General features: G+C 51.9%; 3 protein-coding genes across 3 annotated transcripts in view; 2 read left to right on the top strand and 1 right to left on the bottom strand.

Annotated features, from left to right (window-relative positions):
• Positions 1-4,878: 4,878 nt before the first annotated feature.
• On the top strand, positions 4,879-6,353 carry LOC131215826 (zinc finger protein 782). The gene is made up of 2 exons (XM_058210221.1): positions 4,879-5,091; positions 5,153-6,353. The coding sequence occupies exons 1-2, from the start codon at positions 4,879-4,881 to the stop codon at positions 6,176-6,178; spliced, it is 1,239 nt and encodes a 412-aa protein (XP_058066204.1). The 3' UTR covers positions 6,179-6,353.
• LOC131210528 (large ribosomal subunit protein uL22m) lies at positions 6,193-7,085 on the bottom strand. Its single transcript, XM_058203790.1, has one exon. It carries the CDS (start codon positions 7,028-7,030, stop codon positions 6,383-6,385), a length of 648 nt encoding a protein of 215 aa, XP_058059773.1. The 5' UTR covers positions 7,031-7,085; the 3' UTR covers positions 6,193-6,382.
• Positions 7,086-11,034: 3,949 nt separating this feature from the next.
• LOC131215824 (uncharacterized) overlaps positions 11,035-27,684 on the top strand; it is a 33,093-nt gene continuing 16,443 nt past the window's right edge. The window contains exon 1 of the mRNA XM_058210220.1: positions 11,035-11,786. Within this exon, the coding sequence (XP_058066203.1) occupies positions 11,035-11,786 (752 nt within the window). The remainder of the gene's footprint in view (positions 11,787-27,684) is intronic.

Genomic DNA, 27,684 nt, shown 5'->3' with positions numbered 1-27,684 from the left:
TAGCTCCTGCGACTTTTGGCCACACTGTGGCGTGTCGTCCGCGGGTGCAACAACTGCAAGTGCGCAGCTGCAGGTCACAGAGCCCCAGGAACAGTCACAGAGGGACCAGCACGCGCAACAGTTGCCCAAGTCCGGCAGTGAGAACTGTTTGAGCCGGAAAGTGGTGAAGCGTACCGACGCCCCGGTACCCGGGAACGGTGTCGGTGGAACTCGCGCTAGCGGTCTCGGGAGCGGTAGTGTCAGTGCTGGTGGTGGTAGTGCGGGGGGTGGTGGTCTGGGAGGTGGCGGGTACAGCAGTAGCAACAGTAGCCACGCTAGTCACATTAGCAATAGCACGGGTTCGACCATCCTGTGGTCCGGCACGTCGAAGGGTTCCGGAAGCGGAAACGATGGCGCCGGCACTGGCCCCGGCTCGTCCCCGTCGCCCCGGGTGCGTACGAGCACCGCCGATCATCATCATCATCGTGCCATGCCCGTGCCGATAAAGGCCAACAGCTACGGTGGCGTGAGTAGCTACGGCCAGCAGCAGCAACCGAAACAACCGCCGCAGCAGCGTGTGCTGCGCAAGCAGCAGAACTTCGAGTTCTACGACGACGACGGTGCCGGACCGCTGGCGTACCGGATGTCCAGTGGTCCAGCGATTGCCAGAGCAACGGGCAGTCCCAACGGTGGCCTCACCGTCGAGCAGGGCCACGGCGGTCCCAGCAGCAGCATCATTAGCACGATCATCAAGGCGAACTCGATAACGTTTCTGGGCGAACACGAGATGCCCATAACGCGCGACCGTGCCTCGACGGCCACCGGTGGCAAAGGTAAGCCCCCGAGCAACCAGGTCCAGGTGGTCGCCATCGCCGGTGGCGGTAGCACTGCATCCGGTGCACTGCTGACTGGTGGCTGGTCAGCCACCGGGACGAACGCATCATCGACGACGACGACGTCGGCGGTGACGAATGCAAAAGTCAACCGTCACGGCAGCAGCAGCAGTGGTGGAAGCAACCGACAGCAGCAGAAACATCCGGCCTTGGTCCTTGGCGAACCGCACGGTAAAGCGGGCAACGAGAGGCGCGAAGGCAGAGCGAGGTAACGAAACACAGAAAATCACTCGAAGGGAGGTCCGTTTTGGTGTACACTTTTTTCCTGTAACCTCAATCCTTGATAGATATCCTCGAAAAGTCGATTGTACTCTCCGCACAATGAGTTAGTGGAGGTGTTGTTAGTGGAGGACTGCAGTCCAGTGGCAGAGAGGCTTCTGGGCAGAAGTGTCGCTTTTGTTGGCCTTTCTGTAACAACATTGTTTGGTTACTGTTTGGAAGCTACAAGCGAACTCTTTCCAGCTGAACTTCCAATTTGAGATGAATCCAATAATGTTCAAAAATAGAGTAAAGAATTCGCATCCAGGTTCCATTACGTGTTCGTCGTCGATCGGATCACAATCTGCGTCGGCATCCTTTTCGAGGAGGGGGCAGGTTAAGCGAAATTAAATTAACCCCCACGGGGTTTGGACATTGGATTCTCCTTCGCGCAGGGATCTCCGGTATCGGACGTACAACGACGCGGCCGGCCGGCGGAGGCCTTCCCGTATCGCCTTCCGTGCCGGCCGAATTCTGACGTAAGGATAATACCCAAAAGACCTGTCTCCAGCGTTTTCGACCCGTGCGCCCCGGGACGGGTTATCCATTTTCCAATCAGTAGAATGCTATCAATATCAGTGCATTAAAAATGCTTTCCGAGCTCGTTTCTTCAATTGATTGATGGTCGGTCGATCGGTGCGCCGGCCGGGCTCTGTCGGGACGAGAATTCTTCGAGCTCCACGTTTACGGTTGGCTTAAAAAGCCGTAGCACTTCTAATGAAGCAATTCGAAGCGGACATACATTTTCATCCAAGACGGAGTCAGCTAAGCACGTATGACACGTGACGGATGACGAGGCGTCGATTAAAAACCCTTTTAGGAGGCGCCTGAAGGCAAAAAAAACTAATAGCGTTTCCAGTACAAAGAACGGTCCTTTTTGGCGCACATAAACGCATACCGATCTATTATTAATGCGCCGGATGATCTTCTTGAGGCACGTCAGACGGCCTCCATGACATGATGAATGTACAATGCCGCCGACGGGTTATGAATTTCTTCGTACACTTGATATGAATCTAATTTGCTTAACCCCTTAGCCCCGGGACCGGGACTGTGGGCTATACATCTTCATCCGTGTTCCGGGGCATGACGGTTAAAATTCAGTTTTCGGCGTACACTATGCGTACCCGTGTCTGTGGCTGTGTGTGTCAAATGGCACCCGTTTTGCATAGCTTCATGGACATAGCTGGATGTGGGTCCTATTTTGCCCAAAATCGTTTGCATTTTGTGACAGCGAAGAATAAAATTAACATGGCAATGCGCTCTTTCGTTGGCTCTTTCGATTGGACTACGAATAAAGGATCAAGGCGCTTTAATAAAAATGAGAGTATAGCACGCTCTTTAAAAAAATAACATAGTGACCATCGTAAACTTGGTTACCTCGATTAGTTTTTTCATATAAAGAAAAGCATCGAAAACCTTACAATTGGCCAACTACTATAGTAACGCTCCTCTCTCTCTCTCTCTCTCTCTCTCTCTTTTTCCTTCTTTTCCATTTCAATCACATCGCTGGAATCGGCCATTTCATCGACTCGTCCTTTCTCGGCTGTCATCGAACATCCGGGGACGATTTTCGGTCCACCGGAACTGGTCAACCGTGACGTCCCGGGACAGCCGGTCCGGTTCGGGGCGATCGAAGGGAGGCAACGTGGCACCGCACCCGGCGGGCTTAATCAAGCGGAAGGTCGAGATGAAACTTAAAAGCCGCTCGCTGCCCAAGTCGTTCATGCGCTACAGGTGAGTAACGCCGAGAAGATGCTTCACTTACACTTTCTCCGATGCTGATTCGCCCGGCCCCGTGCCGACTTGTGAGAGTTTGAACGAAGGAAAAGTTACCAGTAGAAGTGCCCCGCTTCGTGCCTCGCTTCTCGCCCGCAATCCGACCGGAAACGTTACTGGTCAGCGGGCGATCCGGAACCGCCACCCCGCCAGTGTCCGGAACCGTAATCCGTTTGCTGTTGGTATCTAATTCGCATAATTCAATTTCGGTCGGGTGCCGCTTCGCTGGGAGCCCCAATAACGTCGGGATTGACCGGAAACGAGGGTAGGTTATGGTGGTTCCCGTTGAGTGCCGCGTGATAGAACCTTCTTTGGCCATGCTAATTGCATTGTCATCTAAGGGGTCGCATGCTCCTCGGACCGACTGTGGATAAAACCAGATTAGGCCCCGTAGAACGCCGGGTCGTTGCATAACGCGGGGCCAGCGAACGCCCGGAACAGTGAGTGAAAAACGCATGTATATTTGATGAAGGTACAAATAATTTAATCATTGCCGACAAAAAAATCCCCACCACACAAAGATTGACGATGGGACCGCATTCGGGGCGCAATGTAATGGAACCGTATATTGGGGTCTGCTTTCAGCACATGTGTTGATTTTACCGAGAGCATCCTTCCTCGGCCGTGCCATTCTTCTCATTTCGGGATTTAAATTTATCCTGCCTGTCATCGTTGCCGCCATGCCGTACTTTAAGGTCGCGGTTGTGGCCTCGGCCTGCTTTAAATTCCGAAACCAGCGCGACCGCTTGGTAGCGCGTTGATAAAATTTAAATTAACCACTGTTGACTTATGTCCTTATGAAGTAAACGTACGGTACGGGCAAATAATGGCTCTCGCCCTGAGTGACACTGTGTGGTGTGGCATTGTGCTGATTGTTTATTCATAATCCCAAGAATCCCTGTTTCTTTATCGCCTCGTATTCCACCAAGCGTTTAATTTGTTGCTTTTTCACATACTGTCGCCATTTCTCGTGCTCCATTTTACTTATCCTCTCCGCCGGGATCATCTGTGTTCAACATGTAGGTAAATGTGTATTCGATAACAAATGATTCCTAATCCGAATTCCTGGAAGGGAGCAGCCATAACGTAAACCAACCCAGCGTGCGTGAACAAAACCAACAACATTTCAATTCCATTTACATCCTCCAGCGGGAGAGCTCGGTGACGATTCTAGGGAGCATTCGCACGCACCTTATTCTGGTACGGGACACTTTTCCAAATGTCGCAAGAGAAACGTTTAGGAAAATACCAACGGTCGCACGGTGTTTTACCGAGCGGAAGGTGCCGCTCGATTGAAAAGGGTCCCCGGTGACGCCGTTGATTTATTTGCATAGTAATTCGCACCATTTCGGTGTCTGAAAGGGGTCACACTGCACCAACTCCAATTCCGCTCCCCCGCAAACTGTCGGTTTGCCAATGTCTTCGATAGAAAATATGGGTCGTTACCACCAATGATTGGCAAAATGTTCAAAGTGTGCTTCGAATTGGGTTCGCAACTATCGTGCTAAGTGTGGGAAACTTTTTCCCCACACGATTGAATTTCAAATAACGAAGGGTGATCGATTGTTTCGCATATTCGAACGTTTTCCATTCCATTATTTCGTTGTTCCATTTCAGGTTGAGCATTGCTCTTTTATTAATAAAATTATGTTGTTCATACCATACTGGGATCTTTAGCTATCAGAATGTTGTAGTTGTCAAGTTAACTTTAAAAAAGCGTTTCATTATGCCTTCTCCAACATTGCAATAATGGTTTCGCAGTCTGTAACTGCCAGTTTGAACAGCGCCATCGTTGGAAGAAAAATGAGCATCTCACACATAGGTGGCGCTGCGCTCTGTTTCTTTCAAGGGTGTGGTTTTTGCCAGTCCTTCTCGCGGAGCAAATCTCCATCGCTCTTTTGACAATAAAAGAGCGGGCTTCAATCTTCCGCTAAATTAGTTTCAAGCTTGTGAAAGAAGCGGTTTCGAAATGACGTTTGCAAACGAATCAACCGATTCCCAATCGGAAAATTCACAACCAGTGCTGAGTGTGAAATCGCCGGAAGTACTGTCTCAGGCCAGCGGAAGTGTCAATCAACCCGCCGCGTCCGAGAAGAACGACCGATACAAGTGCGAGTTTTGTGGCGAATGTTTCCGCCGAAAGGACAGCCATGATCGGCACCGATTTACGCACACCGGCGTGGTAAGCTATCTTTTGAGATTGTGCTGTCCGTGATGATTAAATGTTGCCCATTTCCTTTCAGTACGAATATGCGTGCAGCGTTCCGGAATGTGGTAAAGCGTACACGAATCGTTCCCACTTGAAGCGCCATGTCCGTGCGAACCATACTCGTCCCTTGGCCGTGTTGAAGCAGAACACCGTTGACTGCGAGGACACGACGTGTAAGCTGAAGTTCAGCACAAAGCTGGCCATGAAGCGCCATTATCAGACGAAGCACGTTCTCGGTAAACCGTACGCTTGTGATCAATGTGACGAGCGGTTCTGGCGCAAGTTGCAGCTAAAATTTCACAAGTTCAAGCACACGGACCAGTACCCGCACCGGTGCGAGCATTGCGAGAAGGGATTCGTTGACCTAAAGTCTCTGCGGAACCACCGGTGTCACCACAATCTGCGGTCATGTGCTGATTGTTCGAAAAAGTTCACATATTGGTCGGAGTTAGTGGCCCATCGCCGATTGGAACATTCGAAGCGGTTCCGGTGCGAACACTGCCCCAAGGTGTTTCACACGAAGCGCTGCCTGAAGGCACACGCCCGCAGTCACATCACAGAAGATGAGAGCGAAATGTTCGAGTGCCCCTATGCCGGATGCCCACGCTTTTACAGATACGAGCGTAATCTGTATGCCCATGTACGGTCCAAGCACGAGGGTGTTAAGAAGTACGTTTGCGAAGAACCCGGATGTGGCAGGGTGTTGGCCACGAAGCAAAAACTGGAACTACATCGTAAATTACATCAGTCCGCCTCGAGGTCAGTACCGCGTCCAGTGACGCAGGTAACATCCGAGATACCTCGTGCGCTCATTCCAACTGCAGTTCCATTGGACGATGCCGGTCATCCGAAAATCGATACGTCCGTTGTTGTGCAGTCCTGTACGATTTCTGGAGCAATGTCGAAAACGGTTTCTAGCAGTGCACTAACGTCGTCTATGGATTCCGCTTCTGAATCGGAAGTGGAAAGCGGGGGTCGTGCCACGAGCATTCTTACATCGAACGTTCAACTTATTCACCAACAAATTGCTGCACTCCGTGCGGAAGCATCCCGGTTTTAGTATTTTTAGTTCCTGTATGTATTGCCGAACTTTTCAAAGCTAAACCGATTTTAAAGGGAACAAGAAGAACTTGGCAGATTCTTACCCTGCGAATTGCCGAATTGTATTCAAATGAATTTTACACCAAAGGATTAGCTTTTAAAGTATATTTTTAGAACTTAAATAAAGAATTCTATTTCACACTGACTCGGCCACACACGGTTCTCACAGAGAAGTTGTGATCTTTCGCCTCCTCATCGAACTTATCCAATCATCCAGCTGCTGTTCTCCGGTTTTGGGTGCCTGGTGGTAGTAATGCTCCGGTGGCGAACCTTCCTCCAGCCGCACAAAGTAATGGCAGTGTTTGTACTCGACCTCACCAAATCGGGCCCTCGCGTGACGCCGGATGCCTTTAAACACCCGGCCCTTGCCGCAGAAGGATTCCGCCACCCACAGATTGGTCCGGAACTCCACGTTGTGTCGCTTCACGGCCATATCGACCGCCTCCAGGATTGCCTCCTTCACGAAGCTGGCCCCTTTCTTGTCGATGAACGACAGCTGCTTGACCGCTTCGTCCACGCTCATGCCCCGCACAAACGAGGCCACGTACCACATCTTTTTCGGACTGTACTTAATGTTCGTCTTCTGGTGGCACACGTAAGCCGGCCGTGGCTCGTCGGTCGGTGCTTGCGGTGGAAACATCACCTTGTTGTACTGAAGCCATCGCAGCGGACCGGTGTTGTGTCCGTTCCAGTTTTTCGCCAATGCGCCCGTGGTGTGCAGGTTGGCCGTGAGAAGGCGCTGCACATTTCCGCTAGCGACAGCATCAGAGAGGCACAAGCTGCGTAAGCTCCGGAACAAGTGGGCGGCCATCGTTCCGGTGGCGTAATCGATTCACAATATTTTTCCGAGCTTCCGATACACTTTTCCGGAGGGTGTTTGACTTTCATGCCGTCACCATCACGGGCAGTGCGCCCAGCACGCATGTGCGAGGAACCCTGTCTGTCAAGCTATCCTGTTTCCTAATATTAATTTTGTTTCCACGCAACAAATCATGAAACTATAAAACAATTTATTTACACAAATGATGACACGATTTTTTTTACAAACTTCAAACGAAAAATCATTTTCAATACAATAAATAGGCATATAATCGAACATCAGTTGAATCGTACAGTGTCATCTGGCAGCCTTGCCCTCTACCGGTAGCTGTCAAAACTATTTTAACCTCTCCGAGAGAGCGGAAACACGTTCTCTCTCGAAATCCGCGAGAAGCGTCGTGCTCTCTTTCGCACTCAGCAGCAGGATGCAGAGAGCTCCAGCGAAAGCTGTCTCGCTTGCACACCACTGCTGACTCGATGCAAGCGATCCGATGCAACCGTCGAACGCCGCCGCCAGTTCAAACGCGGTAAACAAACGACTCAGACGTCAGACGAACACGTTCGATCGTGATTCTTGTGTGTGCATGTGTTTGTGTGATCGCGGACACGCGATTTGTTTTGCTTCGCGCGCCACGGGAACGACGCTCTCTCCGAAGGTCACCGAGGCCGTCCGTTAAACCGAAATTGGTTTGAATTTAGCTCGGTTCGCCTGGAAAGAAAAGGATTAGCTTCTCGACTCCTTTTGCGGACAAACTTCGCGAAGTGAATCCGAGCGTGTATGAGCGGTACAAGTGAGTGTGGAATCGCGACCTTAAGGTTTAACCTTCCTTTTTGGCGTTGTTCGCCTTTCTGCTGGTGAGTGTGTGCGTGAGCGTGTTGCACCGGATCCGGGACAGCTGGACACCCGGCATTCCCGGCCGCGCGCGCCCCGGTTCCATTGTGCAGTAAGACGGTGCGTCCAATTTGCAATCCGAAAGGCAAAGGTTAACCGCCCATGATGTCACCAGCGAGCGACCCACAACCATGACCACCACCGCTGACGGGGTGAAAGATTTATGTGTGGCCCATAATTTAGCACGATCGACGTTGTCGTTTTTGCGAGACACAAATTTGTGAAACATCCTGCGATCGGGTGCGGAGCCCGGAACAGCGACGGGGAGCGTTCATTCGGTGGTGAAAGTGCACCAGATTGCAGCAAGACAGCGCAGGTTTTGGAGCTCTTTTTTATATCTTACTTTGGGTCGCACGTTACTGGCACGAAAGTAAAACGTGCCGCGTGTTGCCTTGGCACCTGAGCACGCTCAATGTCCTTCGCACAAGCTGGTTTGTCGGCTTTTTTTCGGTTGTTTGTTTCGCTGCCGTTTCGTTGAGAAAGAGCTCAACACGGGCAAGCAATACATTCGATCGGAGCAAGCTACGGACCAAGTTTCGCAATAAATACATTTGCCGGAAAGGATACGCCCGGAGCTAGAGAATGGACCAAAACCACGTTCAGCGAGAGTGCCTGTTGCGTGCGGCCCTGTTTTGCAAATCTACACACAGAATAGGACACGTTTGTGTGCCTTCAAGAGATCGTTTCCCGAAGGTCCTTTCATGTGAGCCGTTCCCATTGTTAGCGAGGAAGTTACGCCGGAACTGCTTTCCGGTCTCTGATTGATGGTGCTCTGTTATCGTGGGTTCTAAGACGAAGGTAGTATAAAAGATGTCCCAGATTAGGACGAAAAACGAACATAAGCATACGTAGAAGAGCCATATTATTCGAAGAACAGGGCTGCAAACAACGACAATCGGAAGATCCGAATATGTCTGTCAAGTTTCCCTCACGAACGTGTGAACCACCGCTTCATCTGGTGGCCGCCTGTTAATTGTGCCTTTTATTAGCGCCATCATGCGATCCTTGCGTTGCCTGTTTATTAGCCGAGTTTGACACGTTCAACTTGGGAACCGTTTCCATTTTATTGCCTATTCTCCGGAGTTCCAATTTTGAGAACCTTGAGCTTGAGTTACATTTTACTGGAGTTTCAACTTAAAGCGCATAAGTTTCTACAAAATCCCGGCGCAACATTCCTCAACAGCAATAGTCCGAAGGGGGGGCCGAGAGGAATGATTCCTCTCAAATAATTGCTAATCAAATAGAAAACTGTCAACACGGTGAATGTTTGAACACCGCTGCGTGTGGTTTGCTTTTCTTTATGCCCTTTTTTACGATCTTTATTGAGACTTTCTCACCTTGCCACCCAAGAAGCGTCGTCAGCGGACATAAACCTCCAGCGAAGAGGCCCACAATATGCTAATCTGTCTCGCCGGTGCACTATTTGCTGGCATCAAACAGCGTCTGGCCAAGTTCTTGGAAACGGTGGTTCGGCATCGTAAGTGCAACAGACAATCAAACTTTTTCTTTTCTCCTGCTGGCGTGCCCCTGGCCCCGCTCGAAGCGTAAGCTAATAATGATGGTGGAGCCCGGCCCGTCTTCCGCATTGAAATCTTTATATCTTCAATATTTTGCCGCGTTAACGTAGCTCGCTGTAACCGGTCTGCAGGCAAGAAGTTGGTCGCTTCCATTCCAGGAGAGTGATTAATGTTTCACCTGCCGCTTAAAGTGGCAGATGCCGGTCCGATACTGAGTAGGCCCAGCAATTGCACCAGTTACATCACCTGCCCATTGGTTTCCAGGACGCTGCGCGCTGCCGAAAGGGGTCGGCGTGCTTTCCGAGCGAACCATCGGAAGACCGGAACGTAAAGTAGACTGGAACTCGAGGCTGCATATCGTGACTGTTGAGTGATGAAATTGGCATCGCTCTGGCCCAGAGAGAAAGGATCACGCAACGCCGAGAACGATCGATCTACTAACCCGTAACTTGCTCGCCCATCCATCCGTGGCGCTGCTTTGCGTGGTAATATTTACAGCTGGCCAGAAAACTCGTTATTGGTTTATTAACGACCCAGTAGCGCGTGGAGTAAATTATTTACACCTCGCTCGCCAAAGCTCGCATAATTTTAGCGCCACAGATCCATGCTAAACGAAGGCCTGTTTTACGAAGCTTTTCTCTTATTTTGTTTTAGTTTTTCGCCCCACCCAAGGGCCGCCACCCCATTGTTGGGCACGAACACTGGCACGGGACCATCCGTCCGTCCGCTGACACAAGGATTTTGTACTTCGCTGGAGACAAAACACCATTTAATGATGGTCGCTGCGCAGTTTGCACCACCAGGCCCTTGAACGGCAGAAACTGTCCTTTTTTGCTCGTACACGCTGCTGGTGTTTTCATAATTAATACGGCCATCAATAATGATCGTATGTCAGCCGTGTCCGGCGCTTTCCCTCGCTCGCGACACGCGCAGTGGCGCTGGTAATTCCATCGATCGATTGGCATCACCGCACGCTGGTCACTGAAACGGCCCCACACCCCGAAGGGCAGGTACCGGAAGATGAGTTGTGAAGCGTGACGAAAGGTGGAGGGATGGCAAAAGGGAATTCACCCGGCCACCACGGAAGCCACCCACACGACGTTGCTGGCGAGAAGGGCATCCTGGTTGCGGCGCATATCAGGTTGCCCTCGGCATCGCTCGATCGATTTGGGTCACGTAATGGAATGGCGCTCCCCCGCTTTTACATAAACAGTTTGGCAACACTTTTCTGCAACGGCTCCCGGTTCCGAAAACCTGTGCCAAATAGCGGTTAACTGAAGGTGGGCAAAAGTCGCCCCCAGTTCGCAGGGCCGCGCTCTCACCCTCTCGGGTTCGTTTGTTTCACAGATCCTGGACAACAACCGCGACAAGGGGAGCTCAGTCATGCTCGAAGCCGGAGTGTCCCGTTACCGGGCAAGGTGTGAACTGCGCTCTCGAGTGTCAATGTGAAAATCAAATTACGGTGCCATTGCTCCAGAGTGGTTCGCCGGAAAACGGATGTGACTAGAATGTGGCCCACGCGGCTAACGGTGGTGTAAACGGAGTTTGTGTGTTTGTTTGACAAAGTACCAACCCGCGCCCCACGGCATGGAAACGGTCAACCAAATGGTGGACGTGTTGTGCCAACGGTTGTCGCCCGGTCTCGTTGGGCAAGCTCGGTCACAGGCAACCGGTGTGCGACGCCGAAGGACTACTAACGAACGGGCGGATGACGTGGATCCGGCGCCCGGTGGTGACGATCGGCTCGACCAGCTCGACGATTCGGACCCCGAGATGCAGCAGCGCGAGAAGGAGGTGAAGCGCGACAGTTCGGCCGGTATCGACGAGATCGATAAGGCGCTACCAACCGAGAGTGACCTCCGAGAGCAGTGGCAGGTGGAACACGGTGGAAGTGTTGCCGAGCGAAGCGTGATGCAAGCGGATACACCAACGACCAATGGCACAAAGTTGTTGCCAGGGTTGAGCGGCGGGCGGCTTGCGGAAACCGGCCCCGAAGGTCAACCGGTTCCTGCGAGCGATCCGCCACCCGATAACTGCCCGCTACCGGAAACGGTCCATTGCGGCGGTGACAGTTTGATCGTTTCGGAGGGGCCCACGATGCGGGCGCTGGATGCTGTTGCTGCCGGCAACCTGCCGAACGAGGAACCGGTGCACCACTCAAACGATCGACGGTCGCCTGGACCGATGGCCGAAGCTTCGTTTGGCAATCAACCGGAGAAGTGTACGGTTTGCCAAGATCCCAACGCTAGTGGCGGACGTCAGTCCATCAGCAGTACAGCGGCGGGGGTTCCGCTGGACACTAGCCGCCACAGTTGGCACGTCGAGAACGAAACGCAAACGTAAGTAATCTTAACGATCTCCGCCCGTCGATGGGCGGCCTGGTGTGTAGGAGTCATTCGAACCGAAACCCCTCTCGGTCACGCTCCGGATGTCCGGAAGTTGTGGTGTACTGCGTTACTGCGTTCTTGACATTTTCAGAGCCCTGTGGAGCGATAAATTGTGGAGACTGCAATTCCCGGAAGATCTGGAGGCGTCCTAATGATCAGGCGCGAACACACCGACTAATGGCATGTTGATGGCAATAAGTGTCACTTTAGGATCATATTTTAGGTTGCTCGCCCCCTGACCGAGCTCGGTATCGGTTACCCGGCAACGCGCTCTAGTCTAGTGCCAGATCGGGAAGCCAAGGTCGAGAAAAAGACAACTAAACCCGCTTAAGACCGGCTCCAGGGAGGCTCACGAGGTTGGCGTGCATGTGAAACCCATAAAAACTAAGAGCGGAATGGAACTCAGAGCCCACGTGACCTCAACCTCCCGCAACGCGATTTTATGCAATTTTTACCGTTTTTTAATGGGGAAGTGCGCACGGTACGGCGCTAACGATGTGCAGGAGCAGCAGCGAAACACGTGAAGCGATTGTGGACACCGTTTGGGGCCCTACCGACCTGCCATTGGGGAGTGCATTCTTGTGCGACTCACATCATTTTTTGCCCCTCCGACAGCGTGGCATCCGTGGTCTCTAATGGTTGCTTCCTCGTGTACGTTCGATGTGAAGTAAAACAAATAAAGACCACATTTTTGGTTACAATATTCACTCGGCAGCAGCCACGTGAACCGGCTTATAATGGACCCTTCATTCTGCCGTGTCCTGGTTGAGTGACATTCTGTTCGTTCCATAACGCCAGAAGATGACACCGCGCAAAGGTAGACCAACAGTCCCCGCGGTGGCTGGCACACAATTGTGCTACACTTCAGACATTACGCCTGTCGCCCGGACACGCTCAGCTAGCCCCCGTCGTCAGCCCGAAACAATCTGAGACAATCAGCACACTTAATGAAGACACGGCCACTCCATTTACGGGCGGTGCAGACGCTCGACGGGACCGGATTCCCGGGTTCTTCCCGGGCTGTACCGCAAGAGCACCCGCCCGACTTGCCGTAGGCAGAGGGTTTAAGTGAGCGTGACATAAATTTTCTCGTTCCTGTGGCCGAGGCGAAGGCGGAAAGCGGAACCGACCAAACAACAACTGGTACACTCTCTCGACCGTCCCGCGAGCGGGAAAACTACGCCCCGGTCCCGGCCCCGGCCAGCATAATGGTGGAGGCGTTGGAGTAAGTGTCACCTTGGGTTTGCCTCTGGCGGGAGGAGTTGGAAGGCGGCAGACCGCCTCGGAAGTGCGTGCATCTGCCTTTGTGTCGTCGAGAGGAGGTGTAACTATAGCACTAGAGAACCATAGAACCAGCCGCTTGCTTAGTAATGGCCGCCCAACGAGAGGTATTTGTTGACGATGAATCATGTTCTGAGTTCTTCCCACCGCTCGTTAATCTCGGACTCTGGCTCGGACGCAACCACAGTGGCCACTGTGTAGGCCATTTGCTGCAAATCTACGGCATTATCGCTGCTGTTGCTGCTGCGCCGTGTCCTGAATGGGGCCCTGTGGTCACTTTATGGACCCTTCCGTTCACAATGGAGTGAAAAAGAACGTACGCCAGGGGGCAGTAAAAACTACATAAACTTTACAGAAAATGCGAGAAATTGAATTCCTTGCACGCTTGGCCATTGCATCTCAGTTTACGACCCTTTCCAACGCGAAAGGCACAACGGATGGCACATTTGTGTGACCCGGCACAGTGTGTTAAATTTGCATCAATCACGGTCGCGCTTCCCATGATTATGATGCGTTGGGAATCGCGACTTCTGCGCGCTGACTCATCCCCAATCCGAGCTCCAACATCGGGGTCTGCGCAAAGGAATGTTTATCTAAACATCACGCAAGACGGGCGAGCGACTTCCTCGTCGTCGGTCGCCATTCTGTTGTGCCGCGGGGATTAAGAACATTGAATAATGGCCGTTCAGAGAACAGAGGACAGATTGCTGGTCCTGCTGAGCCAAAACATCACGCTTCTGTGTCCATCTGTGGGGCGGTGAAAGTCAGCAAACAAACTGACTCATCCCACTGGCCACGGCTTGTGGCTAGAGCGGGCAGCATTTTTCGCCAACTGGCAATCATGGGAACCCGGCGGGGCCGGTATTGTAATTGGTAATGTAACGATGATTTTGTACGGACTGACGGTGCTCTCAATTTATTTCTATTTTGCATTTAAGCTAGACTTTCCCGAGGGGGAAGCAACAGAATTGGACAACGAATTTGTCGGAGGCCAAGGAGGAAAAGTTTGCCCATCAAAATACGCATCCTCTTGTCACCGTGTGCGACTTGGACTTGACTCCGGGAACTGCGGGACATTACTTTCAATCTTACGCGCGCACAGCCAGGAAGCAACCGCGACCGGCCCATTAACGACGGTTGTGGTTCGCAATTTAATACCGTAAACCGTGTACTGAAAAGTGTTTCTGCACTGTTTGCCTCTACGAGAGAGGACGTTGGCGTCATCATCACCGTTGTTTGGTCTATTACTTCCGGGCGCTTCACTGATGGCCACGCCGGCTGACTGAATGTTTAATGTGGAAACTTTTCTCACCATCATTTTCCATCGCGGGCACGAAGAACGTGGCCTCGCGCGGGGGATGGATGCCAATTTATTTACAATAAAGTTGTCTGGCCGGACGATGGCCCCAGCCTCCTCCGATGCTTGGCGTCCGTATGTTGGGAGTTTTTTTTTCCGTTCCAGAACTTCCAACTCTCCGCGCGAAGCTGCCCCGTCAAGCTGTGGTCGTCGTACGGTGGTTAATTCGTTCTGAGTTAGTTTCTGCGCTGTGGCTAAAAGTTTCGGACCGCCGCCAGCCCCACTCGGTTTTGTCTCGGTCCACTTTTGAATCAAGTCACGCGTCACAGGTTGTTATGCTGTGCCCCCGACGCGGCCGTATAATTGAAGCTGTCATTGGCCTCACCATGATTCATTCCGGAGAAGAGGTTGCTGGTCCCGTTGAAATCCAGGTCCTCGCGATCCACACTGGCGCTAAGTGTGGAATGTGGCAGCCGCGGAAAGTGCAGCTCAGGTTCCTGAGAAAATTGTCCATTGAACAAACATGGCGTACCGTTTGGAGTGAGCCACGTGAGACTGTGGCGCACGCGGTCAATGGACGTCTGAGCGAGCGCGCGACATCGTTCGGTCGGGCCACGGTGATCGTCAAACTTAACGACCTAGATTTTTATGACGTGATTTATTCCCGGTTACCTTAAATCCCAACGTCCGTAGCCCGTCAGTTATGACGCGTACGCCGCCAGAATGCAGCAACCCCGACAGGGCCCTGGAACCGGCTTTTACCAGCTGCGCCCGGGTCCGTGTCATACCCTGCCGATGGGCAGACAATGCAGGAATCGGAGACCTGCATTCCGATCGGGAGGAGACCGCGAGAGAAACCGGTTGATCTTTATCTGCTGGCTCCGAGAGGTGTCTTGCTTTTGCCTGCGCTGCGCAGCCATTCTCTTGTGATCGAGTGGAAGAAAGTACATGAATCATAGCAACCTGCGCACCGAAGCAGGGAACGCTCCTAGAAGCCAGATTTATTTTCTAATCTCCAATTCCTTTTTGGAACTCGCAATCGAAGAGCTTGATGCTGTTCAACGGAGCGTAATCCCCAATCAGATTTCCCTTTCTTACGGCGGCCTGTTTTAATCGGAGTTCGCGAATCAATCTTGATTGTCAGCCATCTTCGCCGAAAAGGGTGTCAAAGCTTTCGGTGTGAAGGTCCTAGTTCCTAGCTTCTAGTCTACTGTACATAGGTATTGTTACGTAAAACATCCGGCTCGTCCGAAAACGTCCAAGTTTCCGGCAAGTGGTACGAACTTGACGAGCCTTACTTTCGGCCCATTTAAATATTCATCATTTTGTCTTGTGGGCCATAAGGGATAAGGCTTTCCCTAGAACCACTGGAACGCTGCCATCACTGTACTGCTAGTAGTTGGCTTAGTGGTTTCTGAATAATCTAAAAGCACATACATTCCCGGAACGGCTCCGGAAAGAGATTATTTCGATTTGCAGCATTTATTGCAGGGATAAGCTATACATTTTTAATCCCGCACGCCACCGTTGGCCGGCTCTCTGGCCGGCTTTTGGCAGTGAAAATGGGCCGTAGTGGCTATTCCAATTGGATTATTTTCTTACCTCATATCCTAAAGGCGTAAGTTATGCAAAGCCACTTTAAGGGCTTCCAGCTTACAGAGCCCGGGTTTGCCACGCCAAGTAGGACCTAGTTGCCCCCCTCCCCCAGTTGGAATTAAATTGTTACAAACTAATTGATTCAAATTCGGTTTCAGATGACTGCTGCTCCCTGTTGGACTGCTGGCTGTCACAATCGATTCCCACGGTTCGGGAGGTGATGAGTTGGAAAATTATCGTTTCATGGCGCCCTTTCAGGGAAGGCGTTGGCGTGTTGAGAAAAATGATATCCAAATATTTCCCGAATCGAGCGATGCTAGAACTCCATTAAAAAAGAGCCACAGCAATCGAAGCTTTCTCGGAAACGTCCACGCCGAGACAGAATACTACGGCCGGGTATCGCACGTGTTGTTTTGTTTGTGGGTTTTCCACGATATGGTACATGAAGAAGCCCAGCCCAGCGGCGGCGGGGTCGTGTGTCGGATAGGGTGCCCCGTCCACCCGAACGTAGCCTGTGTGGGTGTCTGGGTCTGAGAAGACAAATACGACCCTTCGCGTGGCCAGCGGCAGCTGCAGCCAGCCTTACGGTGGTTCATGTTCCCCACCGATGTTCTCGGCAGCTGCGAAGGAGACAAAGATGCGTCCGAAAGAGAAATATCCGTTTCCGGTGCCGCCGCCGCCATTAACGCGATGCTACGAGCTGTGAGAGGCTGTGCGTCTTATGTTACCGGCGAGCGGAACATGAAACATTTTTGTCCCACCACCACCACCGTTTGGTGGTGACACCGTTTTGGTCCTCGCGTTCCTGCAGCATAACTCGCGCGCCACGTCCGCTATGTGCCTCGAGGCGCATCTTTCAACGAGGTGATTATTTTCTTTCCTTCCGCTCTGCGCTGTGTGCGTATCTGTGTGGGGAACAATCATATTAATAGTCCTTGGGACCTCCTTCAAGCCGTTCCTCGCCTGCCGGTTGATTCGTCCTTGATTTTGCGTGTGTTTCTCGTTTTTTGCGCCTCCCGATTCGGGGCGACCCAAATAAACACGATCCTCGATCACCGATCGATGAGCGCCGGAGAAAGTGGATTGGATTGATTCCCCGTCCGATGGGGTGTCAGCTGACGAGAACCGTGTACAGCCCGTGGGATTAAGATGTGTGTGCGCGTCCCAGGCCAGGTCGTCTTAAGCGACAAACTGTCGCCCGTCGCGCCTTCTCGAGGAATCCATAATTCCACGGAACGGCACCGAAATAGAAATAGTTTTGGATCGTGGCGGAACGGTCGTGTAGTCGTGTTTGCCCTTTCGAATGTGACCAACACCTGATTGGCTGACGGCCAGGCGGCTTTAAAGACGGTTCCAAGAAACCTTTAATTTTCGGCGAATTTGAAGAAGATCCCAAATTTATCATCGTTGCAATTGACGCGCGTGTATTCGCGCAGATAGAAACGAAGGATGTTTACTGATAGATAAGGAATCGAACCAGGCGGACCAACGTGCCGAACGGCGCGAACTGGCGAAATGATTAATCGGTTTTCCGCCTCCGATGGCTCTGGTTTGTTGGTAGCTCTTGTCGCACGTTTCAGTTAGACGATGTTTACACGGCCACACGGCTTCCCAGTAGCGTTAAATTTCAAAAATTGTTATGAAATGTTTCCGACCAGTCGTACGGCGGTACAGTTGGCTTGGCCGTTATCAGGGAGCCCGCCTTGTGTGCCAGTGAACCCAGAGTGGATAAATGTTTGGTCAGTTTGCCCGAAGGGACCCACTTTAAGTCAGAGCCCGTACGTCGTGGGCCCGAACGATGTTGACCAAATGAAACACTAACCCAAAACCGCCGCGACGCATTGGTAACCCAGTTTTAAATGCGCCGGGGCTCGCCTTCGGTTCGGTGTCGGAAGGCAGACATTTAATCAACACTTTCCGCCCGTCACAGTGCAATAGAGGCGATTCGTTGTTGTGTACCCGGCGCCCACTTCTGGGACCCTACTTTCCATTGCGCGCGGGTTTCGCGTGCAGCCACGGCCCGCGGAGGAGTATATTATGTCATTTCGGGTTATTAAATAATTCATAGAAACCTGCGCAACTCGTGGCCGCGAAGGTGGGCTTTTCCTAAAAGCCCATTCCTTAGCCGGGTCTCCGGGCGCTGCGCTTCACGCTTCGCGGAGTTCTCGAAGCCGGTCGCGGTGGCTAATGAAATGCAATTTGGCGAAGCGCTGACGCGGTGTCTGACAGCTTAACGCTAGCTGCAGAAGTTTGGAGAAGGGCCGTGGTTTGTGGAACTCCAGTCTAGAGTGGGTCTCCACAACCTGGAACCGTGGGTAATTAAATCACCACCGGCACTAGCGGGGAATGGTTCACTGTGGATCGACGACGTTCGCTCCTTAGTTGGTCTCGGGAAGTTGGCACGTTGTAACTCCTACGTTTGTTGCGGAAGGAACCATCCACCTGGTGTTACCTAGGCGGTGAAGATTCGACTCCCGTTCTGTGGTTGCAGCGAAGAACGACAAACTTTTGGGCCCTAATGGGATTGAACCCAAAAAGGCCTATCTTTTTCGATAATTAATTCCTGTCTGGATCGTAACTCACCGGAACCTTAAAACTACTACACCCATGTTGCGTGTCTTTAATTGAAAAGTTCGACAAAAAGTCGCAAATATTTCATAAACTTGGACAAAACGGTTATTATTTCGCAGCTGGGTGGGTTGTAAAGGGGCCTCACCTCAATAAAGCTGAACTTCGGGAAGAATGGGCTTTAAATTGTTTCTTCCCTTTTTATAGGCCATTACGCGGGGGAATTCAGAAAGGTTCTCAGTTTTATGAGAACACGTTGCCCTACGAATAACTTACAACAACCGAGGGCGTGTCTTCCTGGGTTGGGGTTGCCTCCGGACCGTTCTATCCCGTTTTACGATGGTTCCACGATGGTTTTCACAGCAGAATGGCAGAATGGAATGGGGTTTAATGAGCGATACAGGTGCTTGGCTGCACCTTGCATAAACCGTACTCGGTTTTCCCAAAAAGCGCTCCCGAACGATCGTCAAGGCCGCCCGAAGGAAAGAGGTACCTGCTGGACCCTGGGCTGGCGGTTTTCCCCAGCGGCCGAAAGTCATGTCTAGTCAACCGTGGTGTTTTATGCCACTGAGAATCATTCGTGCGGACACAACGGAACCTTCCAAAAGCCGGGAACAGGTCCGGTGACCGATGGAACGACGATTCGTTCCGGTGCGTTGGTCGGACGAAATCTTCCGGCGTTCAGGCTTCCGCATCGACGGCCAAGGATGGGTCACATCCGGTGCCCGGATGCCGCGTGCGATGAGGACAAATGTGGCCTTTTTTACCACTGGGAGTTTCTCCCTGCCGCTAGGTTCTCGTGTGCCGAATCGGCACAACTTTCTACGCGTTCTTTTTCGGGTCGTTTTACAGTCTGCCCGAGTTCCCACGGTGTTCCGGTGGCCAACAATTTATTCTGTGTCCGAATATATCTCACCCGTTAGAGACACACCTAATTTTGGGTCATAATTATTTAATTACCTTCTTTGTTCCACATCACCAGAAGGGTGTGTGCTGTCCGGACTGAGATGCCATAACAACTCCGAACGGCCACAAGGCACCGGACGGCGGTTCCCATCATTGTGTCCAGTAGCTTGTTATATTTATCAGGATCGTGTGCGATGGGCCACCAATGACATACAACGTGTTGCCCTCGTTGGCAACGTCTTGGATCTCTCGGTACCTTTTGGGTCCAATTAGTGTTATCTCATGCACCTTGCATCATGGTGCACCTTCGGACGGGGACAGGACACGCATGTGATCCGCACGCGAATCCATACTTTTGGCCACGAACACTCCCAACCATTGGATAATCCTTCGCGCGGTACCAACGACGGGTACATGCCATTCTCGGAAGGGCGGCGCTAATTGTAGGCTCCCTGGCTCCGTGGAAGTTTTGAACCCCGGCACGGCTCAAGCCCGGCTTCATTCGCTTCGCTTCTTCACTTCCTGGCTTCCTGGTACCTTTCTGGTATCGAATTTTCTCCAGTCTCACCGTGGTCGCTGGCTTCCTTTTTAGTTTATTTTCTTCTTTTCGTTTTGGGGTCTGTCCCTCGTCATGCATCCGTCTGACGTATGATCCGGCATGATTCGTATGTTTTTGGCAACCTTCTACTTCCACCGCCGCCGCCGCCGTGGGTTTTGTCTTCTTCTCGCTGCTTATGTTATTCCAACCAAATCCCCACGCGACCGGTCTGAGATGCTCTCTTTTTCCGTGTATTTATTTCACTTTGGCCGCGGTGTAACCCTAGATGACCACCACAACGGACGACGGATGATCCCCGGGTGCCACGTCCCATCATCGTGCGCTCATCCGGCGCATGAGATTTGGTTTCATCCCATTCCGGTTCGGTTGGGATGGCCAGTCATCCAAACGCCAAACGGCGAACTCCGCTGGTGTCCGCCGTCAGCTCCAGCGAACAAAACACTTCTCAGAAGAAGCGACAGAAGGGTCTTAATTATGAAGGCTCGCCAAAATCTGCTCGTCTCCCGCTCGGTTGTTGTTTCTACTCAGGTGAGCCACGCCGTTTCGTCGGTCGTCAAGTTGGCCTCTGGGTCAACGATTTCGTTTTCTGGAGAGTGCCCTTCAACGACGAAATAGTTCTACGCTCTCCAGGCAGTGTTTTTAACACAGTCCTTGGCGTGGAGAGGTCCGACACCAATCGCCGTATGGGATGAATAATTGAGAGCAGCCAAACAGGGCCCTGCCAGCCAGCCAACCAACCCGCCAGCCGTATTATTGATGGTAACTTCCTGTTTCGTTCCGGGGCTCGGTGTTGATTTTCATTCGTTCTTTTCGCTTCGAAGCCCCGACGGAACGAATAAGATGCCTTCTTCAAATCTGGGCTCCGGGACGTTGACTGCTGCTGGTGATGGTGCTGCTTGCTGCTGACAGTCCGCCGGAAGGAGACGGAACGACGAAAAACCCATTTGTGGTTGGCTTTCTTCCGTGGTCTTCCTCGAGAATTTTCCTCCTGTTGGTGCGAGGTGCGACTGAGTCTAAACATAACCATGTGCTGCTGCTGCAAGACATCTAATCACACCGGAAAAGCCGTCCTGTCATAGACACGGACAGACCCCGGGACAGAACGATGCATAATTTATTCAGGTCCTACCACGGTGTGCTCGGTGGAATTTATGTTGGACACCCGGACACTTTGTAAGCCGCTGTAAGGCTCTCTCGGTGTACACACAAACGATTGGCTTTTGATTTTATGACTATTTTCTCGGGCGATGATTGAAAACAACGGGATGAGATCCGGGCCCTTACCTGGACCACCTTTCGGTATGACTTTCCAGCACACAATTCCGGTCGATTCAGGACGGAGGCTTTGGTGGCTGTTTACCGGGCAGTTATCCTTCGGAGCAAAACAGGAAACGATACACCCAGGAGAAGGCTTCTCCGAGGTGTTTGTTTTTCCGTTTCGTCCAACGTCAAGTGCGCCCTTCGAAGGCAGTCCTTCCGGGTCAGTCCCGAAGAACGTGAGCCGTTCGATGAACTCTGCGACGAACTGATGTTTAAATCAATTTAATTGAAGCAAAAATAAAAAAAAACAGGGACCATAAAACTGCGCAATTAGAGGTGGGAAATCGTAGCACCAGCAACCCGGCGTGGCAGCTCGGTGGGCTTACAGGATTTTCCCGTACACACGGCCATTAATTTTCCATTTCACCAACCGGGTTCTGCTGCGCGCCTGCGGTCGGAGTGATTGAACGGCTCAGCGCGAACTAGGGCTAGGGACGTGGAAGAAAAGGTTTTAAAATATGTTTTTGCTTCTCGTGGCCACACTTGGCCGGTGGCCGGATGTTTGCGTTGTGCGAGATCGACATCCGCCGCAGACATCTGGGACCTGGTGCTCCTGGCGAGGCAGCTCGAAATAGACACGCGTTCCGCTAATGTCCCGAGGTTCGAGTGTTTTAGCGAACGCGCCGCACCAGAGATCTGTATAAACAAGGCCATTTTCGGTCCGATGGAATCGCTGGTGCCCGCTAATTGCTCGTGTGCCCGGAACGGAACGGCCACAACCCGATTGCTGACTGACGGTAGGCGCTGGAAAATAATCAAGTTTCGAGGGTCGCTCCTCGAAGACCCACAACGGAGGGCTGGCTGGCCTGCACCGGAAGCCCTATTCGGGATGCGAGCGAACACCGGAAGTGTCCCTCCCGTGGCGGTTGCGGTTTCGAAATGGAAAACAAATACCAGAACCCGCTGCAAAGGAAATCGGAAAAAACACAAACAGGAGGGTTCTGGACTGCGTTCCGAGGAAGACGGTTCGATGTAATAAAATTAACACACCCGTAACCAAGATGGTGACACGCGATTTGGGGTTGGAATAAATCGTCTATGGCGATTGATTTGCGGTTTTCGGTCCGAGTCCTGGCCACCTGATCCGATCCGCCATTACGTCTGGCGGCCGATCGAGAAGCGCACATCGACCGCATCGAGCATCGAAATAGGTTTAACTTTTGCGGTCCCCATCCAGCCATGTTACGTCCAGGCCAGCAGGGCCAGCATTTGCGTTGGTGACGCTGGTTGGCGTTGCGTAATCTTGCGGCCCCGTTGCTCTCTCGCTCCCCCGACGGGGCCATTTGATCTTAGTGATCCGCTTGCCACCCCCGTGGCCAAGCGACAAAAGCGACAGAAACCGGCCGACAAACGAGTGCGCAATTCATTCACCGAGCGCCGCGATGCGACGAAGCCTTGCACCGGTGAAAGTGTTGTAATCCGATGCTGCGCCGGGGTTGGCCAGTTCGCGTCCTGGGAGCACGGCCACGGCACTACCGGCGCGAAGCCAAGCCACTGCTCTGAGTACAATCATGTTTGCATCATCGGCCCTGCGGTCACCGATACCGATGCGGTGCCAATTTGCCCTGGGTCCGTGGGTTCGGACGACGGAGCTGCTCACAGCTCCTATAAACAATCGGTTTACTGTGGCGCCCGTGTAACGATCGGAGGTTTACTTTAATTCATTCTACCACCAGCCAACAATCGGTCGGTTTGGCATTGTGTTTGGCCAACGGAACGCTGGTGTGGGTTAGATCAACGGAACTGAGGTATGAGAGGTAGTGGATCTTCTATCTTGCGGTTTTTGTCGCAATAATTGAGCATGAAGCTGTAACATTTTTACTAGCTACAGCACTATTCATTATCCCGGACTGATCAATACCTGCGGTTTGGGGAACCCACATCCATCGGATTTTTGAGGATAGGATTTCGACAATCGATCGACGACAATCAATGTACGAAGATCTATGGCTGTTGCGGGACGTGATAGATAAATAGTTTTGCTTCTCACAGTATCCTTCATTATTTAAATTCTTCGATAAATGTTTGTTTATTATCAGACATTCCGCTAAAATAAAAAATCCGTTGTGACGTAGAAACCCGTGTCTGCTGAATATCATCACGATCGAGGGGATTGTGTACCGAGTGACTCGTAATCGAATTTTCCCACCCATCGGGTGGTGCTCCCGTTGGGCACGCCATCCGCGGCCTTTGATGAAAACCCGATGCAATAAACCGACGCACGATTAATACGAGAATGAGATATGCACCCGCCCGGGGAGGATGATGATGATGATGAGCTCAAATAATGTGGTTAATCGTGCTCCGATCGCGCCGACGTCAAACGATCGCGTCGGTGCCAACGATGATCACTGCGGGGAGGCCGGGTTCGCTTTTGCGTCTTGTAAACATGTCTTGTAAACCACATTTCCACATGACGGGACCCCATCGATCGCTGAAGGGCCACATGTGAACTCAATTATAAGGCTAAGGCAATTTAATTACTTGTAATTGCGGACTGCAACGCGAAGCGGCACCGAAAACGACTCCTGTTTGCCATGATTTATTCACAGGAAATTTACACATTAATTTTGTGACAATAAGAGGGTCAATAAATTGATAGTCATTGGGTCAGGGCAGTGAGTTCTGGTTTTGTTGGAGGGCTCTCACTCACTGTGTTACTGTGGCAATTTCCACGAACGGAGTAGCACTCCAGGCTGAAGTGGACCGAGAGATTATGATATTCGAGGCGCTAAAGATCAATGCGCTCTGCTCCGGCGCAAAGAGGCCTTTCGCGTGACGTCGAGTGCTGGTTACGCGACTCCACCATAGATCAATCGCCGGGACTGACCATGGATGGGTCCGGCCACTTGGAAGCGCCTCTAGCGCCCGTGACAAGTGGGGGCCACATAAAAACTGTCGCCCAAAGATGGCCGCCCGACATCAAAGCGCGGTTGCTCCGGTTGCGCGTCACGCCGCCGATTATGACGCTGGCTTCTCGTCAAGACCTCCTCCAACGGGAATTGCGACCCGGAACACGGCGCACGGCGCGCCATTCGTGTTGTTGTAAAACGGGGCCGGGCGGGCAAAAAAAAAAAAAGAAAACATGCTGCTGCAACTACTTTGTTGCTGTCTGCGTTCGCCGCGTTCCGAGGTCCACCGTTCCGAAAATGAGCTGGCTGAGGTCTGGTGCCGGTCCGTGATGGCGCTAACGGCGGCAAATCAAGCTTCAAACACATTGCAACGCCCGCAATGCGGCGCTCTCTAGGCAAGGTCGAAGAAACGGAATGGCCGCAGGGCACCGAAGCATCATAACTTTGGGGCCAATGGCCTCCAGGCAGACCCCAGCGGTTCAACCAAACTGTCTGCGGTTTTCACTTGCGCCAGTGGGTGCGGGAGAGGCTTGTAGCATAAACATAAACATTAAACCTTAGAGGGCGAACCCGGGATCCCCCCCCGGGGGTGGAACGCTGTGCCTCGTGTGACAAAGTCGCATCTTCACGAGGCGCCCCCAACATGCAGGTCCATGTTTGGGGAAGCGCCGCTTATGTAATGCTGTGTAAAGTGTGGCTTTGGAAGTCGGTAGGAACTCGAAAGGGTTCGTAAGGCTCTTCGTGCGTTTGGTTTACCGTTTCGTTTCCCGAGTGTGGCTTACTCTCTGCTATGCTCCGCCACGGCGGGAGGGCAATTCCCTGCGATTCGCGTCTATCATATGCTTTTCCCTTTTATGGCTGCGTTCCGGTTTTCATTTTGCGTCCATTCATCTCGGCATTCTCTTTCGTTTGCTTAATCGATATTTGTTTATTGGCTTTTCTCCGATTGAGCGCCGGCGAACGAGCAGCAGCAAAAGCAAGTCAATTTTTTCCCCAATAACCACTAACTCATGTTCCGCTACTTTAATGAAAACCGCCAAAGGGATAAGCCGCGCGTGTGGTGTTTTGAATTTATTTTACAGTTTCTTCGTTCGGTTCCTTTCCATCCAACAGGCCGCCAGATCCCTTTTCGTTCCAGCTGTCTCGCGCCCGATTCAGGACGCTTTCGCGTACGCCGCGAACCAATAGGCTTGTGTGCAGCGAACAACAACTAAATTGATCCGCAAACCCACGACAACCGTTAATGAAGTGCTTATGTGCGATTGGCGCGCACCGGCTTCGCCGAGATTCGTTCGCGGGAACGTAAGACGAAAGCTCATTGCAAAACCTGCCCAGCTGTGAGTCCACCACGAGCCGATCGCTGTGACGTGGTTTGTGATCTGGAAGTACAATTTATCATCATCTCCGGCAAATGGGGCAGAATAAAATATTTGCTCTCCTGAAAACCGGAAAAAATTGCGGCGGTGAACACAACGACGATATGTGGAGCGGCCAGAAGCGCATGATTGATGATGGGGAACGTGGTGGTCGTCGGCCCAAAAATCCGCTTGACTTCACTTTGGGACGACATCCATTAACCGGGCCGGGCCAAGCGCAAAAAAGCAGACTCCAAAGCAGATTCGAGTCCCGGCCGGGCATTCGGGAAAATTCGAACCGGTATATTTCCGGTTCAGTTCCGAGAATGGGAGCAAATTGCGTCACAACGCGTGGAGATGAAGTTGTGGGAGCCGAAAAGGAGTTCCCAAAACATATGCCAGCATATTAGCCAAACCGCATGCTTTAATACTCGCCGCAGGCCCGGTTCCAGGTAGTTTGTACTTATTGACGTGCTGTGCTCGATAAACTTCTGCCCTGGGAGGTCAGCTGGTAGCGCTGAATTGCTTTTATTCGCCCTCCAGCTGCCCTAGGTTCTCTGCAAAGGCGCAACGTCACGCGCAGCAGCAGAACCCAAATCTTTCTCGAGGGGCTCAGCGCACCATATGTTATTGGTGGGCTTCTGTTGCAATTCTTCGGCTGAGCTTGGTCCATGCTATCTGCCGTCTGGTGCGGTCACCGCACAGAACAGTAGCCTAAACGGTTCCTGGTTTTTATGGCAGCTTAATATGAGATCTTCGGGAAGATAACCTTCCGGTGGCTGGGCATATGGCCGCCGGTCCTGGATAAATATTAGTAACAGTGCTTTATCTTGGAACTCTCATTCAGAATGCGATAGCAGAGTTATGGGAAATCCGGTATGGGGTGTTCTACATTCTTCGCTAATGGATCGCCGATCCGAACCACCAGCAGTCGGGAGATGTAAAGGTCAACTTCGTAGCATCGGATCGGGATCTATTTTTAGCCCACAACAGGCCTACATTCGTGAACTTCTGGTTATGACTTTTGCAATTCCCGCCTTCGGCTGCCCCTTAGAACCGAGAAGGCCACGGGTCCCCCTCTCGGTTTGCTCCAGATTTCGAGCGCCGCAGCCGCAGAACGACCGGATTGTGGTGCTTCGGGACTAGATAATTGACGGCCTCACGATCCGCTGTGCCGCTAATCAACCGGCGTAGTTATCCATTAAAGAGGGTTCCTGCGTTCAATTTGCGTATTTAGTAGGCCGATCACCACCGGCCCAGGCGGCCATCCGCCGGCAGCGTTCGCCTTTCTGCATCGCGCGCAAAGAAGCTGATTTTCTTGAAGGAACGGGCGCAGCAATGTTTCAGTTTGCTCAACTTCTTTTTCATGCCGGGAAAACCGTGCCCGTGTTTATTTGTAGATCGCTTGCGCGCACAACACACTGGTGTCTCGGTCAAGTCACTCGTCGGCCGCCAGCGAATGGCAATCTTCGTCGGGGCGCAATAATAATTAGCAGCAGCAAACAGAGAGAGAGCCCGCCCGCTGCTGAACTGAGATGGGTTTTTCACGGACGGTCAAACGGTGTGGTCGCCGTGTCGAAATAATGGCAAAGAGATCGAAGCAATTTTGTGTGCAAAACATGACTTGACGAATTAACGTACCAATTGCGTCTGATTTTCGAATTGATTGAGGTAGTAAAAGGGGGCCAAAACGGGTTTACGTAGCGACCCAAAGCCGGTGTGGTTGGATTATTGGTTAGCACTCGTTACGTATACCGAACTGAACGGCATTCTGAGGCCTGAAGTCGGACAGTGGCAATCTAACGCAAGCTGTTGAAAGGATGCCCGTCGAAAAGTGTGCTAAGAAAGCGCTTTCCACATCCTTTCGATGGTAAAATAACATGCAGTTTAATGAGAAATCAGTTATTTAAACGAACCACTACGGGGACAAATTAATTTGTCAATTATAGAACTCCTTATTATTTCCTAAACCCATTAATTTGAAAGCCACGCTCGTAAATTTTCAAATCATGTCACCTCTCGTTAGTTGCGGTTGTTGCAAATTATTTCCAACCCGTCCGCTATAGTTAAACACGACATGCTCTTTGGATTCCGCTAAAGGTGGCACATGGAGCCG

This window comes from Anopheles bellator, chromosome 1 (assembly GCF_943735745.2).
Source record: "Anopheles bellator chromosome 1, idAnoBellAS_SP24_06.2, whole genome shotgun sequence".
Classification (NCBI taxonomy): Eukaryota; Metazoa; Arthropoda; class Insecta; order Diptera; family Culicidae; genus Anopheles; species Anopheles bellator.
Note: the sequence above shows the minus strand (reverse complement) of the source record. Positions and strands in the feature narration are given on the sequence as shown.

What these genes read in the sequence shown, in the direction of transcription:
- LOC131215826 (XM_058210221.1), top strand. Translation starts at nt 4,879, where the DNA reads ATGACGTTTGCAAACGAATCAACCGATTCCCAATCGGAAAATTCACAA. An exon ending in GATTTACGCACACCGGCGTG is followed by an intron (nt 5,092 to 5,152) that starts GTAAGCTATCTT and finishes ATTTCCTTTCAG; the next exon opens with TACGAATATGCGTGCAGCGT.
- LOC131210528 (XM_058203790.1), bottom strand. Translation starts at nt 7,030, where the DNA reads ATGGCCGCCCACTTGTTCCGGAGCTTACGCAGCTTGTGCCTCTCTGAT.